The sequence below is a fragment of the Sceloporus occidentalis genome, unplaced genomic scaffold (assembly GCF_023333645.1).
Source record: "Sceloporus occidentalis isolate IW3139 unplaced genomic scaffold, rSceOcc1.0.p SCAF_13, whole genome shotgun sequence".
In the NCBI taxonomy this organism is placed as follows: Eukaryota; Metazoa; Chordata; class Lepidosauria; order Squamata; family Phrynosomatidae; genus Sceloporus; species Sceloporus occidentalis.
In genome coordinates this window covers 18,853,366-18,869,562 of record NW_028316993.1, presented here as the reverse complement: position 1 = coordinate 18,869,562, position 16,197 = coordinate 18,853,366, and the positions used below count along the sequence as shown (strand labels likewise).

The 16,197-nt window shown below is 42.3% G+C and overlaps 1 protein-coding gene across 1 annotated transcript in view; it reads left to right on the top strand.

Annotated features, from left to right (window-relative positions):
- Window positions 1-15,944, top strand: part of RCAN3 (regulator of calcineurin 3) — a 30,992-nt gene extending 15,048 nt beyond the window's left edge. Inside the window, exons 3-5 of the mRNA XM_089478246.1 lie at window positions 4,049-4,222; window positions 12,702-12,873; window positions 13,314-15,944. Of these exons, the coding sequence (XP_089334372.1) occupies window positions 4,049-4,222; window positions 12,702-12,873; window positions 13,314-13,522 (555 nt within the window). The 3' untranslated portion in view covers window positions 13,523-15,944. The remainder of the gene's footprint in view (window positions 1-4,048; window positions 4,223-12,701; window positions 12,874-13,313) is intronic.
- The last annotated feature ends 253 nt before the right edge of the window (window positions 15,945-16,197 follow it).

Genomic DNA, 16,197 nt, shown 5'->3' with positions numbered 1-16,197 from the left:
AATGGTGAAAGAAGACATTTATTTTTGGCAGTGAGTAGCCCTAGGCATCTGCAAATGGGAACTTGTTTGGCTCTATGGTTCCAGCAAGGGCATATTGTAACAAATGTGTGTTGAGATATGTCTAGTCTGAAAAATACATGAGAGGAAATGGTGGGAGAAAGCCATATCAGCTGTCTACTCTTCAGAAAAGGGGCTGGCAGCATGGTCACATAAGGCAGATATATGGATAATTTTTAAAGCAGCTTATTTACAGCCCTTGGATAGAGGGCGAATTATGTAATAGTTGATATAATAACTCCTCTTGCTGCCTGTATGAATGAGGGTGGCTACATGATAGTATATGCCTGTTCTGATGGTGTGTGGTGAGAAATATTCTCGGTAGATCAAGATTTGGTTTCAGTGGCAGTGAAGTAGTCTAAAACCATTCATCCAGCATTGTTGAAAATTTGTCAGGAATAAACATCAGGAATAAACTCATTTACAACACGGCCTCATAGCCCGAAAACTCACAAAAAGCTATTGTTGAAAATTATTGGAAGCATCAGTTACAGATAATAAAGATAGCAAAGTTCTTCTAAATGAGAAATGCATTCAAAGACTCCTATATTTATAATTATAGTTAGTATAAAACCAAATTTCTAGCATCATTGAAAGAATCTCTAGTGCACCCTTCATATTTAGTGTATTTAGCACCTATAGACAGTTTAGTGGCAGGCTTTCAAAATACTGAATCTGGCTTGAAAACACTCAGTAGAGGCCAAATACATACCACCTGTACTGTTCCTTTGATCAAAATAGCACTGCCTGATCAAGAATGCCACACTGAATTAGGTTGGGGGGATTCATGTGTTATTAGTAGTAGGTATGGTCTCAGTGTGTGATGTTAGTAAAGGGGCTAAAGCATTTTGTTATGTCACTACCAATATTAAAATAACCACCAGCTTATATATAGACAAATCCCTGCCTATCTGTAATATGATGCAGTCACCTAGATCTGTTGACGTTCGGGGAATTAAAAGCGTTAATGCTAGAGCTTTCCCAGAATCCTCTTGTTTAGCCTACATAGCACATAGGAGAACTAAACTTCTAGTAAAAATGAGTCAGATGAAAGTATTCAGAGTTGATGAGTCATCAGGCAGAAATACAAGTTCATCAGTAGGACTGAACTCATTGAAACGGATAATGTCCTGTTGAATCTCATGACCTAAATTTATAGTTCCAATTCTTCTACAACAGTTTCAGAACCAGCCAATTGCATTCATATAGAAGTAGAAGGTCACATGTACCTAATAAGTAGTGTGCACACCAGTGATCCATGCCTGTTACTAGCTTTCAAGCATACACTTAAACATTCTAAAGAAAGTATCTTTAGTAGAGACCTAAATTCTCTCCTTTAGTGTAGACCCTAATTCTGTACTCATCTGAGAAAACTGGTATAGCCTTTGCACCTAGAGTAAATCTAGATTATGTGGGGTACACATCTCTAAGATCTTTGTCCAATTAACATGACATTAACGTGCTGGGCATGCCATGCTACTAACTATACTAAAGATGCTAGGCCAGTTGAGAATGCAAATGGTCTACTTGTGAGGCAAGCTATGAGTTCACAGGTCTGGATTATAGCATCTACTGTGGAGCTCAAGCCTACGAGTGGCCTCTGGCCACTTCAGTGGCAGGCGATCCCCGATCAGCGCAGGATCGCAGCAGCTGGACTTCACAGTCCAGAACGGACTATTGGCAAAGAGTAATTTTTTCCAACTTCTTTTGGGGCCTGATTTGGGCTGCCTTAGGAGGCCTCGCCGCACCTTCTGGATGATTCAGGGGGTGTGCGTTTCATCTTCACACTTCATATTTCTTTTCTTGTGATCTTGTTGTATGCATTCAAGTTGTTTCTGACTGTATCACAGGGTTTTCCTGACAAACTGTTCAGAGGGGATTTTCCTTTGCCTTCCTCTGAGGTTGTGAGAGTGTGACTTGTCCAAGGACATCCAATGTGTTTCCATGACCAAACAGGGATTGGAATTCTGGTCTCCAGTGCGCAAAGCAGTACACCATACCAGCTTTCTTCTTATGACCTGCCAAACTCGGTTTTTCAGAGGAAAACAGAGTAATTTTGAAATTTGAAATTATTAGGGTTTAACGTGTTTTCACATTACAGTGTTACTAATTCCGACCATCTAATTATCAGTCAGTATAAAAGGCAGATTGGGGAATCAGATGGGAAATTATGTAAGGTCCTGAGATTTTAAGCTGTAATCTTTTTGGTAGTATATTCACAAACAGAGAAATATTTTTTACACTTTTTTATTTTATTAAATTATTCAATGGATAGTAGAAGTACACAAGGAAAGTTCTCAGTTGCATTCTGTAATATTCCAGTATAACAAAGTGTGTGTGTGTGGGGGGGGGGGGGGACACAAGAGAAAAACAACCAAGTTTCTATAAAAGCTCACCTCATGTCCAAATATAAGTCCATTTGTAGGTTTTGTATGTACATCATTCTTCCAAATGTTGCAAGCATTGTTAGGTCTTCTGTCCATTGAATCACAGGTGGAGGAAAATTATCTTTTCAATATTGAAGTATCAATCTTTTAGCAGTAAAAGGGTGCAAAAAATCTTACTTCTGCTGGACCTTCATTAGTTTCCAAGATATAGGTAAATAATTCAAAAGAACATGCACATTGCTAAGTATTAAGAGCTTGCCAATGCTAAGTTATTTGCCTAATTACTTTTATCCAAAATGAGGCAACTACAGGACGGCTACCCAACGTGTGTTAAGGAGGCATTAGCGGCATTACATCTCCCATCAATTTGTTTATTTTGATAACCCTTTCTTTAAAATACGCTGTGGCAAACAATATACCCTAAATAGCAATTTCAGTTGTATAAGACATAATCAGACATCTTTATCCATACTTGTTATGGATGTTAAGAGAGTTAACCATTGATTCGCCAGAACTAGGCATCCTAGTTCCCTGTTAAAGAGAAACAAATATGTGCAAGTTCTTACTGAATCCTGCAGCCTCTTTCTTGTCCCCTTGGCCCTGTTCCAGAAGTGAAATAACTGGGAGAGAAACTGGTGCTTATGAGAAATAATCTTGTTGGAAGACCAGAAGCAAGGAAGTCACTATAGTAGTAACTGATTCATTGCCCTTATGAATGAAGCTCCTACAGTAGAGGTTCTCAAACTTTGCTCCTTCAGATGCATTAAACTATAGCTACCACAGTCACTTAGCGCTGCTCTTGGGCTGCAATAGCTGGAGGACCAAAAGTTAACAGAATAGAATAGAATTTTATTGTTAAAAGCTAAAAGCTGCCACAATATAAAATATATCCAAACAGTAAATACAAAAACAGTGTTTTAAAAAAAACATACCAGAGCATAAAAATGACCAAAAACAACATAGTAAAGTTAATAAAAGAGATCCATCAACAAAAAACCAATAATACATCATAAATAATAAAATAATAGAACCATAAAACTAAAATAATAGAACTATAAAAGACCAAAAGTTGAAAAACACTACTTTAAGATGAGCATTCTTGAGAGGTGTTCAGATTTGGGTGTTTGCTGAATGATGTGATCACTGCATGATCTATTAAATATCACTAGGTTTGTTTGTTTTTTAGTACTTTATCTCAAGATATGCTTATGAATTACAAGAAAACTGTAAGACATTTTCAAAATAAGTATCCTATATTAAATATTGGTAATTATAAAATCCATAAATTGAAGACTTTTACAATGGGACTATTACAGTGACTTTGAAAAATGCAGGACATTTCACTTTGACAGTAATAGATTTTATTGTAAAATATCTATCCTGATGGTGGCCAGTAGATGGCACTATGAGCATTACATTACTGTTTGTTTTGTAGGTTTAAATGTTAGAATTTACTAGTATTTACATGAACTTGAGGCTGTTTACTTTGTTTTTCTGTCAGTGCTGCATATAATTATGTTTGTAGCAGTGTTTGTAGTAGTTGCATGCAACAGAAAGCTTTAAAAAGTCTTAACAGAAAACAAATGATGTCTTTCTATCCTTAGGAAAGATTTGAAGCACTCTTCTCAGCCTATGATGATCATGTTACATTCCAGCTATTTAAAAGCTTTAGAAGAGTAAGAATAAATTTCAGCAATTCAGAAGCAGCAGCAAGAGCACGAATAGAACTGCATGAGACAGCCTTTAATGGGAAAAAGCTGAAGTTGTATTTTGCCCAGGTACATGTTCATTATGGAAATATGTGTACCACCTTGCTGTTAAACCAAAATTATAACTCATGGTGGTAGTATAATTTCTCTTCTGTATGATCCAGGAGTAAAAGCAGATTATTTGGAATCTATTCCCCAGTATTACTCTCTGAGGTCAGTTATGAACTTTGTTGTATTTCCAATAGAACTTTAAATTTCTGTGGGCAAACTTGGTCTGATGCATGTCTTGCACTTGGCCAAAGAGGCTGTGCTCACTTTAATGTGAAACAAGATCTTATATATCATAATTGAATGCTTTACGTCAGGGATCGGAATATAGCTGGTAGGCAGCACCCTTGCTTCCTTTGCAATCCAGACCCACTCAAAAAATATTTTGCATGTATGGGGCCCTAAAAATGAGAATCAACAATCCTGGAAGCCTCTGGGGACTATGATTCTCCTTTGCACTTATAAATTAAACAGGCCTGCATAATTTATGTTATAATGCATGGTTTGCAGTTACTGTTTTGCATAATGTTATTCTGGATACACTCATCATAAAGCAGGGCATAAACCAAAGCCACTTCACCACCACTGACCCTGCACGTCTTATTGAGTTAGCCCAATTTGTTAGATATGAACCAATATTTGCTATATATTTTTCCAGCGGTGAAGGCGGAGCCATCCTTCATGAGGGTTGGTTCCCCCTGTTTGCTCCAGTCAGGTTGGACCTAGAATTTTGGGTGTGAACCCTGGTGAATCCAACTCCCTTGTTGCCCAGTCTAGTTCCTGCCTTTGCTCTGTCAGGTCACTTTTTTCAGATTCCCTTCTTCACTTTAAAAAAAAAACTACCTCTCTCTCCTCTCCTCTTCTTTTCCTTTTCCTCTCCTCTCCTATGGAGCAGGCTAGACTTGGGTCGGAGGAGATAGACAACCCGAGATGTCTAGCAGTTCTGGACATCTTCCAAGGGCTCCTGCTGCATGGAGAGAGTTGTTCTGGATTTCTGGCGCACGGCCTGGAGGCCACGGGGTGCAGCCAGAGGAGGGATATCCCTCATCTCCACCCACTCATGCACTCGGCTGCTACAACCTGTCTCAAGATTGGGAGGGAGCGGCTTGCTCAGAGGTCTCCAGGAGCATGAGTAATGGCTGCATCTCGCCCCAACGCTCCCGCCAGAGCTGGCTAACGTGGTGTCTCCCCTCACTGCAGCCATTTCTTCTTCCCTGCCCTCCTCCAATAGGGAGGCTCATCCCATAAAGGAGCCTTCCTTAGTTCCTCCCAGGGACTCCAACTCCGAGGACAACAGGCCTCTTGGGTAATCTACAGGGCCAGAGAGTCCTCATCCTCCCCGCCCGCCTCCCCTTCATCCATGGACGTCATTCCTTTATCAGAAAGGGGCAAATTCGTGCCCAAACACTCTACGGCAAGCAAATTTAAATCAAAAAAGGGAGGGAATCACGGTTCATCCGTTCTTGCTCCTACTCACTCTAAGCTTAAACTTAAGCGCAGAGCGCCCTTTAGAATCAGATCCTCTAAAAAAAATTAGACACTCCTCTGAGGATGAGGCCTTGTCTAGATCCCAATCCACTTCTGCCTCTGAATCAGAGGAAGGAGAGTGGTCTGATGATGACGAAGTTACTTGAGCCTTCTTCGTCTTCTTCATCCAGACCAGAGGTAGGCAACCTTTTTGAGCCGGGGGCCGGGTTGCTGTCCCTCAGACAACTGGGGGGGCCGAAGTCGGGGGTGGAGCTTCCACCCTCCTGGGGCGGGGCCGCATGCCGGGGGCGGGGCCACACGCCGGGGGTGGAGCTTCCACCGAAGTCCCGCGGGGAAGAAGAGGCGTGTGCCCGCCCTCTCTTCCTCGGTCCCTTCCTTCGGCCAAACGGGCTCCGAGGGACCCTTTCGGCCGAAGGGGAGGGAGGCCGAAGGGAAGGGCTTGGGCACCCGTCTCAGGCCCTTCCCTTTGGCTCTTCCCTGCAGGGGAGGAGCCCAGGAGGCGGCAGGCCTCTTCCATGGGTCCCTTCTCGGCCCATGCGGCCCCAGGCCTCCCTCTGGAGGGAGAGGCCTGGGGCCACAAGGGCCCAGGGGGTAGCCCGCGGAAGCGGCCTGTCGCCTCCATGAGCTCCTTTTCAGCCCTTGTGGCCCCAGGCCTCCCTCCAGAAGGAGAGGCCTGGGGCCGCAAGGGCCCTGGGGGAGCCCATGGAGGCGGCAGGTCACTTCCGTGGGCCCCTTCGTGCGGCCCAGGAGGAGGTGGAGGAGGAGGCCTGGGCTGGTCCTACCGCCTCTGCGGGCCGGAGGTTGCCGACCCCTGATCTAGACTTTTTTGTGCTGATGATTTTCCTATTTTATTTTTTTTAAAGGCCATTAAAGTTATACAAAACCACTGACTCCTCACCAAGAAGAGACTGATCTTCCCAAGGGCAAAAAAGATTCTTTCCCTGAGCCTTCCTTGGCTAGTGATGAGGTACCTTTCCCATCTGAATTTATGAGAGTGGTCAAAGAAGAATGGACAAAGCCTGCAGCTGTCAGACCCAATCCTTCTTCTGTCAAAAAATTCTATTCCCTTCCTCAAACCACGATGTCCAAACTACAGATTCCTCTTGTAGATGCTCCAATGTCATCTCTCGTTACATCTGCCATCTATTCTAAAGATGGAGAAGATTCCCTTAAATTGTCAGAGGACAAAAGGGCTAACTCTGCCCTCAAAAGGTTCTTCAAGGCATCATCCATTGCCATCAGGGCCGCCACTTCCACTTCTGTATTAACCAGGGCTGCTCACCTCTGGGCCAGGGACCTCCTATTAGAGGTTCTTCGAGGCAATACCAGGCTACGCGAAGGAATTAATAAATTATTAAAGGTCTTCAGTGCCCGTGCCCAGGCAGCTTCTATCCCTGTCAGAAGACACTTTTGGCTGAAAAACTAGCAGGTTGATTCTAGATCTAAACAAAATTTAACTATGGCTCCCTTCAGGGGTGGCAGTCTTTTTGGTGAAGCCTTAGAACCTGTCCTTATTGAAACCAAAGATAAGAAAAAGGCTGTCCCTTCCATTCCCCGGCGAGAAGACAAAAAATTGTCCCATCAGGGACAATCTTCCTTTCGTCCCTTTCAATCCTCCCAGGGAAGGGGTGGCTGAGGTGGCGGACGACAGTGGACTGACCAGAGATCTTCCTCCAGATCTCAATACAACAAGTCTTTCAGAAGATCAACCAACACAGGACAGTCCAATAATTCCAACTCCTCAGGAAAACAACGAAATTTATCTACATGACTATCTGGACTCCAGGATGGGAGGGAGACTACAGTTTTTCTCTCACACGTGGTCCAAAACCACCTCAGACAGATGGGTTCTTTCCACCCTGTCATTGGGATGTCTAATAGAGTTTATGCGCCTTCCAAGAGATCATTTAATCGCTTCTCCCAGATCTCGCAGACCTCACAAACATCAGTTAATGATGGAAGCCATTGACCATCTGAACCAAACTGGAGCAGTAGAACCTGTTCCATTGTCTCAAGTCTCTTGCGGATCCTACTCCAATCTCTTCATTGTTCCAAAAAGAGACAAATCTTGGAAAACAGTCCTCAACCTCAAAAAGGTCAACAAATTTGTAACAAAACATTGATTCCGGATGGAAATGCTGATAACGATAACAGAATCTCTTCGAAAAGGTGACTATCTGGCTTCTCTGGACTTGATGGAAGCTTAATTGCATATTCCAGTACATCCAGACCACCACAGGTTTCTTCGCTTTTGTTACCACAACAGACATCTTCAACACAAGGCGCTCCCATTTGGTCTTTCATCAGTCCCTAGGATATTCACCAAAATCATGGTTGCCCTAGTGGCCCATTGGTGTCTCCAGGGCCTCTGCATCTTTCCCTATTTGGACGACATCCTGATTGCCTCATCGTTCCCACAACAGGGAACGAAAGATGTCAATTTCATTCTTTCATCTTTACATCTCCATGGTTTTCAGGTAAATCTTGCAAAGAGCCACCTTGTTCCTTCTCAAATCATCCAACACCTTGGAGTCATCATAGACACCAAAAGCTGCCTGTTATATCTCCTGTCAGAGAGGATCAGGACCATTCAAGATACCATCAAGTCCATAAACAAAACTCCCTTGACAGATCTTCTCTTTTTGGCAAGGCTTCAAGGTCTGATAATTGCAGCATCTCAATGTGTCCCTTGGGCTTGTTTCCACTCCTGCGAGTTACAATGGTTGATTTTGCCACACCAGAATCTATCAGACACCAAATTCACAAACAGATTCCAGTCCCCTGCAGAGTCAAACGGCCCCTAACATGGTGGACATCTCATCACATCCGGCGGGGACACTCGTTTCTACCTCCTACGCCAGTTTTGATCACAACCGATACCAGCCTGAGGGGTTGGGGAGCCACCTTAGACAATCTCTATGCTCAGGGACGATGGAGCCAGTCTGAAAAAACTCACAGTATAAACTGGCTCGAACTGAGGGCAGTAAGGTTGGCGCTCCTGGCCTTTGCGCAACACATAAAAAACAAACCAGTTCTGGTCTGCACAGACAACATGACAACAAAAGCACATCTAAACTCTTAACCTGGGGATGTTTAGCCTGGAGAAGAGAAGGTTTAGAGGTGATATGATAGCCCTGTTTAAATATTTGAAGGGGTGTCATATTGAGGAGGGAGCAAGCTTGTTTTCTGCTGCTCCAGAGACTAGGACCCGGAGCAATGGATGCAAGCTGCAGGAAAAGAGATTCCACCTCAACATTAGGAGGAACTTCCTGACAGTAAAGGCTGTTCGACAGTGGAACAAACTCCCTCGAAGTGTAGTGGAGTCTCCCTCCTTGGAGGTCTTCAAACGGAGGCTGGATGGCCATCTGTCGGGGATGCTTTGATTGTGATTTCTTGCATGGCAGGGGGTTGGACTGGGTGGCCCTTGCGGTCTCTTCCAACTCTACGATTCTATGATTCTATGATATTAATGAAACTGACAGGGTGGGACCAGGTCATTGTCTCTAATGAAAGAAATATCCATTCTCCTTCATTGGGCAGAAGCCAACCTGTTGTCCATCAAGGCAGAATACATATATTAAAAAGAGAACTAAACACAAGGGACGATTGGTTGAGCAGGTCAGACATAAACGAAGCGGAGTGGCACCTCCATCCAGAGACGTTCAACCTCATAACTCAAAGGTTCGGGACGCTGTTAGTCAATCTATTTGCGTCTCCAATAAACAACCAAGTCCCCAGGTTCTTTTCAAGGATCGAGACTTAGGAAGCAGAACAGATCGACGCTCTCCACTCCCCTTGGCCAAGAGGTCTTCTTTATGCATTTCCACCAACGGCAATGATATCACAATGCCTCCAAAAGCTAAGAAGCAAAAGGTCAACGCTCATTCTCATGCCACCTCATTGGCCAAGAAGGGCATGGTTTCCAGAGATATCTCAACTGGCCCAGGACCACTTCCGTCATCCATTACGCAAAGACCTCTTATCTCAGGGTCAGATAATTTATCCAGACCCGGACTGGCTAAACCTACACGCGTGGAAATTGAATGGTGCCTGTTAATAAAAGATGGCCTTTCTCCCCAGGTGGTTGACACTGTCATTCAGTCTCGTAGAGATTCTACTTGTAGGATTTACGAATATTCTTATCAATCATTTTCTAACTGGTGTGTCTCCAACAATATATCGCCCTCGTCTGTTTCAGTTGACACCCTCCTCCTATACCTTCAAGATGGTCTTGACAAGGGACTCAGACTGAATACTTTAAAGAGACAGGTTTCTGCTATTATGTCAGCACTCCCGGCAAAATCAGCATTCAGATTATCTATTCTAACCACATTTATGTCAAAAAGTTTTTGAGAGATACATAGATATTTTAATTGAGATCTTCACATCGTTCTTCAGGCCCTGACTAAGCCATCCTTCGAACCACTAGACACGACAGAACTCAAGTTTCTGACTTGGAAGACTCTTTTCCTCATGGCTATCACTTCTGCCCAAAGGATCTCTGAACTGGGAGCTCTGTCAACTAGAAAAGAGTCATGCATATTCAGAAAAGACTCTGTTTTGCTATATCTAGATCCTACCTTTATGATTAAGGTCAATTCTACCTTTCATAGATCTCAAGGGGTTATTTTACCTTCCTTTGTTCCAGACCCCAAAAAGAAATGGAGAAGATGTGTCACATCTTAAATGTATGCAGGGCCTTACATATTTATATCAAACGCACCCATCCTTGGTGCAAATCAGATCGTTTATTAATTTTGTTCAGCAATACTTACCTGGGTAAAAGGGTCTCATCTACATTGTCAAGATGGATCCGATCATGTATTTCAAAGTGCTATACAGTTTAAGGAACAACTCTTCAAGGAAGGGTCACTACTCATTAAACTCATAGTGCTGCCACATCTGCTACCCTGGCTACAAACACCCCTTTGTCCGATATTTGTTGGGCGGCCACTTGGTCATTTCCTTCTACATTTATCCGTCACTACTGTATTGACGCCTTTCAATTGGCTGAGGCTTCTTTCGGTAGATGGATTCTTCAGTCTAGTTTATAATTCAGATATTACCTCAGTTTCCCACCCAGTTCGGGAGAGCTTTGGTATGTCCCTCATGAAGGATGTCTCTGCCTTCACCGTTGGAAAAACTAACATTGGCTTACCATGTGAAATGTTTATTTTCAGCGTTGAAGGCGGAGACATTCTGCCCTCCTGAGATTGAGAATTGTGTTCCCAGTACTGGGGTGATCAGTCATAACTTTAAAGGTTATTGTTATAGAATCTAGGTTTGTTCTTATTAATATTAGATCCTTTGTTGTTGTTAGCCTCTGCTAATTTGTTATTAGACTTTCCTCTGTTTGGCTATTCATTGACTGGGCAACAAGAGGGATGGATTCCCCAGGGTTCATGCCCAGAATTCTAGGTCCTACCTGATTGGAGCGAACAGGGGGAACCAACTCTCATGAAGGTTGTCTCCGCCTTCAACGTTGAAAACAAACATCTCACAAGGTAAGCCAATGTTCGTTTTTCCATCACATTTTCATGACCGTAAGGGCTAGAAACTAATTTGATTAATATAATAACCATTGTTTTGGTTATAGTACCATATTCTGTTGATAGAAGCTCAATACATGCAGGGTCCTGGATCTAATTATCGTATATGGTATAAGGCTGGAGCTGGATCAGATCCTTATGACTTCTTCATGGTGTCTGTGACTCTGCATCCTCTGATTTCCACTTAAGGTTGTTCTTTTGGCTAGATGAGGAGCATTTGGTGTGTTCCTCAGATATACCAAGCAAAGAGGGTTTGGAATAGTCATATATCCACTTATTATTTAGGTGAACTTTCTAAAAACAGCTGACCAAGTGGCCTTCATTTGTCCCCTGCACTGAATTCCTGTATCTAGGTGCAAGGATTTTACATCTCTGCTCTCACTCCATGGCCACATAAGCCAAAACAATAACATTTCCTGTGTATAGATGCAGCCTTCAGCGATGACATCCTTGGTAACAACTGAGCTGCTGTAATACAATTTTGAACCTGCTGTCCAGGACCAATGCCAGTCTTTGTTATATGTTCTACAGTATAGTAGAGAAATCCAAGCTGTAAAACCCACATGATCCTGACATCTGTCAGAAGACAGATATCTCTTTTCTGAAGCCATTCTCCAGGCCACTTCTAAATGCTGTATTGTTTCTAATGTCACCAGTATAAGCTTTTGAGCATGTTCTTGGCTACTTCTTTCCTGACGTGTACCTACTTGATCTTAAGGCTGCAGTGATAGCAGTCACAGTGCTTGTTCTTCTGAGGTTCAGTAACCAATGACACTGATTTCTGTCACATTTAGCTGGAAGAGCGACAGTAATCACATTACTGTTGAGTGCCGGCTGTTAGGTGGACTTGCACAAAAAGCATGTTGAAAATACCACTGACCATCAAAGGACTATGAGGTAGCAGGTTTTCCCCCAAATAGCATGAACAATACAATCAGCATATTCTGTATCGACAGATTGGGCATGAGGGCGGGTATATATTCATCAATACTCCTCAGCCTAACACTACAGCTGTAGAACTGGTGTGTCCAGTGTCTAGTCCATTATATGCTAATCCATTACTGGGTTGACTGAATGCCAGTGGACTTGGTCAGTTGACTCAGGATGGTCACTCATGAGCGGACCCTATCGGAGAAAATAATTTCAATGCTTACCAGAAAGTGGAGCCAGCCTCAAATAGATATAGTCATTTCTGACTCCAACCACAAATACCACAAATCCTGTAGCATAGTGGATATAGATTGGAATTTGGAGAGATGCCTTCCCACCCAGATGGTGAGTTCCTTGCCTTTCCACCATTTAATCTGCTAATGAAAGATTTGTTAAAGATGTGGATGGATAGCACTGACTTGTGTTTTCATCACTGTGTGGTGGACCTGTCAGTCATCTAACATGTTAGCACTATCTATCAAGAGATTTGTTGTTTTCCTTCTCTTATTGTTTTGTTTTCTTTGTTCTTTCAGGTCCAGATGCCTAGTGAAGCAGGAGACAAATCTTACCTCTTGCCCCCACAACCTGTCAAACAATTCCTGATATCTCCGCCTGCATCCCCTCCAGTAGGATGGAAGCCAAGTGAAGATGCCACTCCCATGATAAACTATGACTTACTCTGTGCTGTTTCAAAATTGGGGCCTGGTAGGAATGTTTTCTTTCTGCCTTACTTTCTTCAGCCCTGTATTAATAAAATTGATAGAAGTAAGCCTGTAAATGTAAGAATCCTCCAGGTAAGCCTCCAAGGGAACCTTATAAAAATGGACTCTTGTGGCATCCCTCCTAAGAAACTTTGGCTGGTACCACGATTTCATATTTTTAGTGCAAGGTTAAAATTATTTTAACAGGTCAAGTATCTTAAATACAGTACTTGTTGTATTGTTTTTGTTTTCCTTCTTGTTTTATGACCACGCTGCCTTTTAGTCTTATGATTTGAAGGCTGATGTGCTGTGTTATTTTATTATGTTGCACTTCTATAGTACATTACTCTCAAATCAATTAGGGTAAAGGCCAGATTAGACATTTTTATAACATACTGTTTACCATGTTTGTATTGTAATGCTGTAATTTTTCATACCTTCTAGGGGAAAAATATGAGCTACACGCAGGAACAGAGTCCACTCCCAGTGTTGTTGTCCATGTCTGTGAAAGTGAAACAGAAGAGGAAGATGAAATGAAAAATCCCAGACAGAAGATTGTGCAGACCAAGCGTCCCGATCCACCACCCACATTGTTAAATGAGACTAAAGCACTTGAATGTACACTAGAGGTAGGGGGTGGGATGAACTACTGATCTGAGACTATTTAATAACGGCAGTGGATGGTGGTTACGTTTGCATTGCTGCTTTTCATATAGCAGCAACAGACTTCTCTTGTAGTCGTCTCGTGTCAAGACGATTTTAGATGCCAACATTTTGAAGAGCACTTTAATTTTTAAGGTTAACTTCCAAGATGTAGCAAATCCACTGGGTTTCAAGTCTTAGAGTACTAGAAGAGTGCCATTTCTGAAATCTGTGTTACCATTTTCTTGATGTTCAGAAGGCTGAAAGGAACTTGACTGCTCCCATCTCTCTAGGGGTTACCACATGGTTTTGTATGTGAGTCTTTCATGTATATTTTGTGTGATGATGTATAACATGATGTTCTGAATAATATATTGATGAAAAATAAATGTAATGTACAATGTACATTGTTATCAGTAGAAGAATCTCAAACTGGTTTGGGGTGAAAGAACCAAATTTCTGGACAGTCTTGTTTTGTGGCTTTTGTTTCCCCTTAGAAATGCCATAGTTGTATCTGTTGACTTTCAGAGTATTCTTGTGAATTGGTGTGAGGCAAAAACCACAAAAACCCAGAATGGGTTGGTTGTCTTTCTGCGCAGTGTATTAATGAAAATTGAACTGCACACAAGGTTATCAGTTGATTCCTCCTTTGGCACTTGCTTCCTGACTTTTTGTAGCTTGTGTCTGCCTCTTGCTGTGGCTGTTCCTAAAGCAAGGTGATTCTTGTAGGTTTGTTTAGCTTTGTACTTCCAATGGCAGGAACTGTGCAGCCAGTGAAGGTCCTGTGTCCATATGGCTTCTTGCCAGATATAGCACCACTTGTCCAGTCAACTGGATTTCTCATCCTACGTCTGGGACACGGTATGCGTTCCTCAACAAAGATAGGTGTGAATGCAAAACTGCACAGTCACCCACTATAGGACTGATAGCTGTGTGCTAATGCAGATCTAGAAGAATATTTCAAATACTTTCCCCTCTCCCTCTTTCCTCTCCTTAAAGGCCCTTCTAACAGATCTGTCGCTGATGCTCCTGGCCCCAAGTTTATAATCTGGCTGTGTTGGTCACCATAGAACAGTCGCTGGCTGAGCCATTATAGTCCTCCTGCCCTTTATGCAGCCTACATATTAATCATTGTCTCCTCTTCAGATCCCAAGTGTACTACTTTTTCTTTTTCCCCCCTTCTTCACACCCCCCCCCCGCCCGTTTCTTCCAGAGAGCAAGATAACATCCCTTGGCAAGCTTTTGCTTGGATTGCTTTATTATTACCTGGTCCTTCCTCTGCTCCCCTGGCATCAAGCACTCCATTTTTATTGCTTCTCAGGAAGGGAGAAAAACTTGCAGTAGTTTTCGTTCTGCTGCTGCAGGAAAAGTGCTGACAATCCAGCTGCCTGGACTTGACAAATAAGGCTCGACCTATTTGTATGAGTCTTTTCTTACCACTGTGTTTCTCTTCTTTAGTATATTTGAACAAAGTAGCACTTTACGATGCTATATATCCAGTTTTCTGTAATTCTGATACTTCATGTCTCATAGTTACTTTTTGTGGCTAAAATAAAAGACAAAATAGAGGACGTAGAAAGTGTAAGCGGTGAGTTCTATTTTGTCAATAAAATCATCAGCTAAACCAAATGTTCGGTGAATCATGTTGGACTGAAGAGTTGAAACGGGTCCCTCACTTTGCCCAGTGGCAAAAAGAGGCACATTTCCTCCATGTCATAAAGGGGCTATAAAGTCTTCGGTCTCACTGCATCATTGCGTTGCCTTTCAGAAGCTTAACTAATTGCTCATGCTTAAGCATTTCCAAAGCCCAATAAGCAGCTTCTCCTATCTCTTCCTTTTTAGTGGCCTATATCTGTTAGAGAGCACAAGGGAAGGGAACGTCCACGGAAAATATCAAGTTACTGAGGCTGAATGTGAAGGCACTTATTAGTAAGGATTCAGGATAGTCTACATTGCATTAAACATAATGAGACCACTGTTAATGGATGAAGACTGTCTTTGCATGGGACCAGTTTCTGAAGTAGTTATTATTGGATGTTTAGAGAGGGCCAATAAAACTCATTTCAGAATGCTGTAAAATTTACTGGATAGCCTTGAGCCAGTTAGAGTCTCAGGCCAACCTTTTTCATGGACTTGATAGGATAGCAGAATAACATTGTGTACCTTCTAAACTCCTTGGATGTAAATCTGATATTTTTTTAAATGGAGATTAAAATCAACTGCTGTTTTGCCAGAATAACTCTTAATTCTTACATGCTTATTAAGAACCAAGGTACTTATTATTATTATTATTATTATTATTATTATTGGATGTATCATAAAAGCTGTTGACATTTTCCTCCATATGACTTTGTTCTGTTAACTTTTAAAAAAAAACTAATATTTATTCCAGAGGAAAGTATTGGTTATTGCCAATAAATTGTCATAGTCCTATTCCATGTTTCCTGTGGTATACTTTTGAGACTGTTTTTGCATGATAAAGTAAACTTGGAGGAGCCATGAATTTCTGAATATGAATCATAACAATATCTGAGGAGTGTAGCTCAGTGTGTATCCCAAAATTCTTCTTGTCTAGACCCATGTAAAAGCCAGCATGGTGTGGTGGTTTGTGTGGACTGTGACTTTGGAGACCAGGGTTTGATTCCCCACTCAGCCATGAAACCCACTGGATGACTTTGGGCATAGA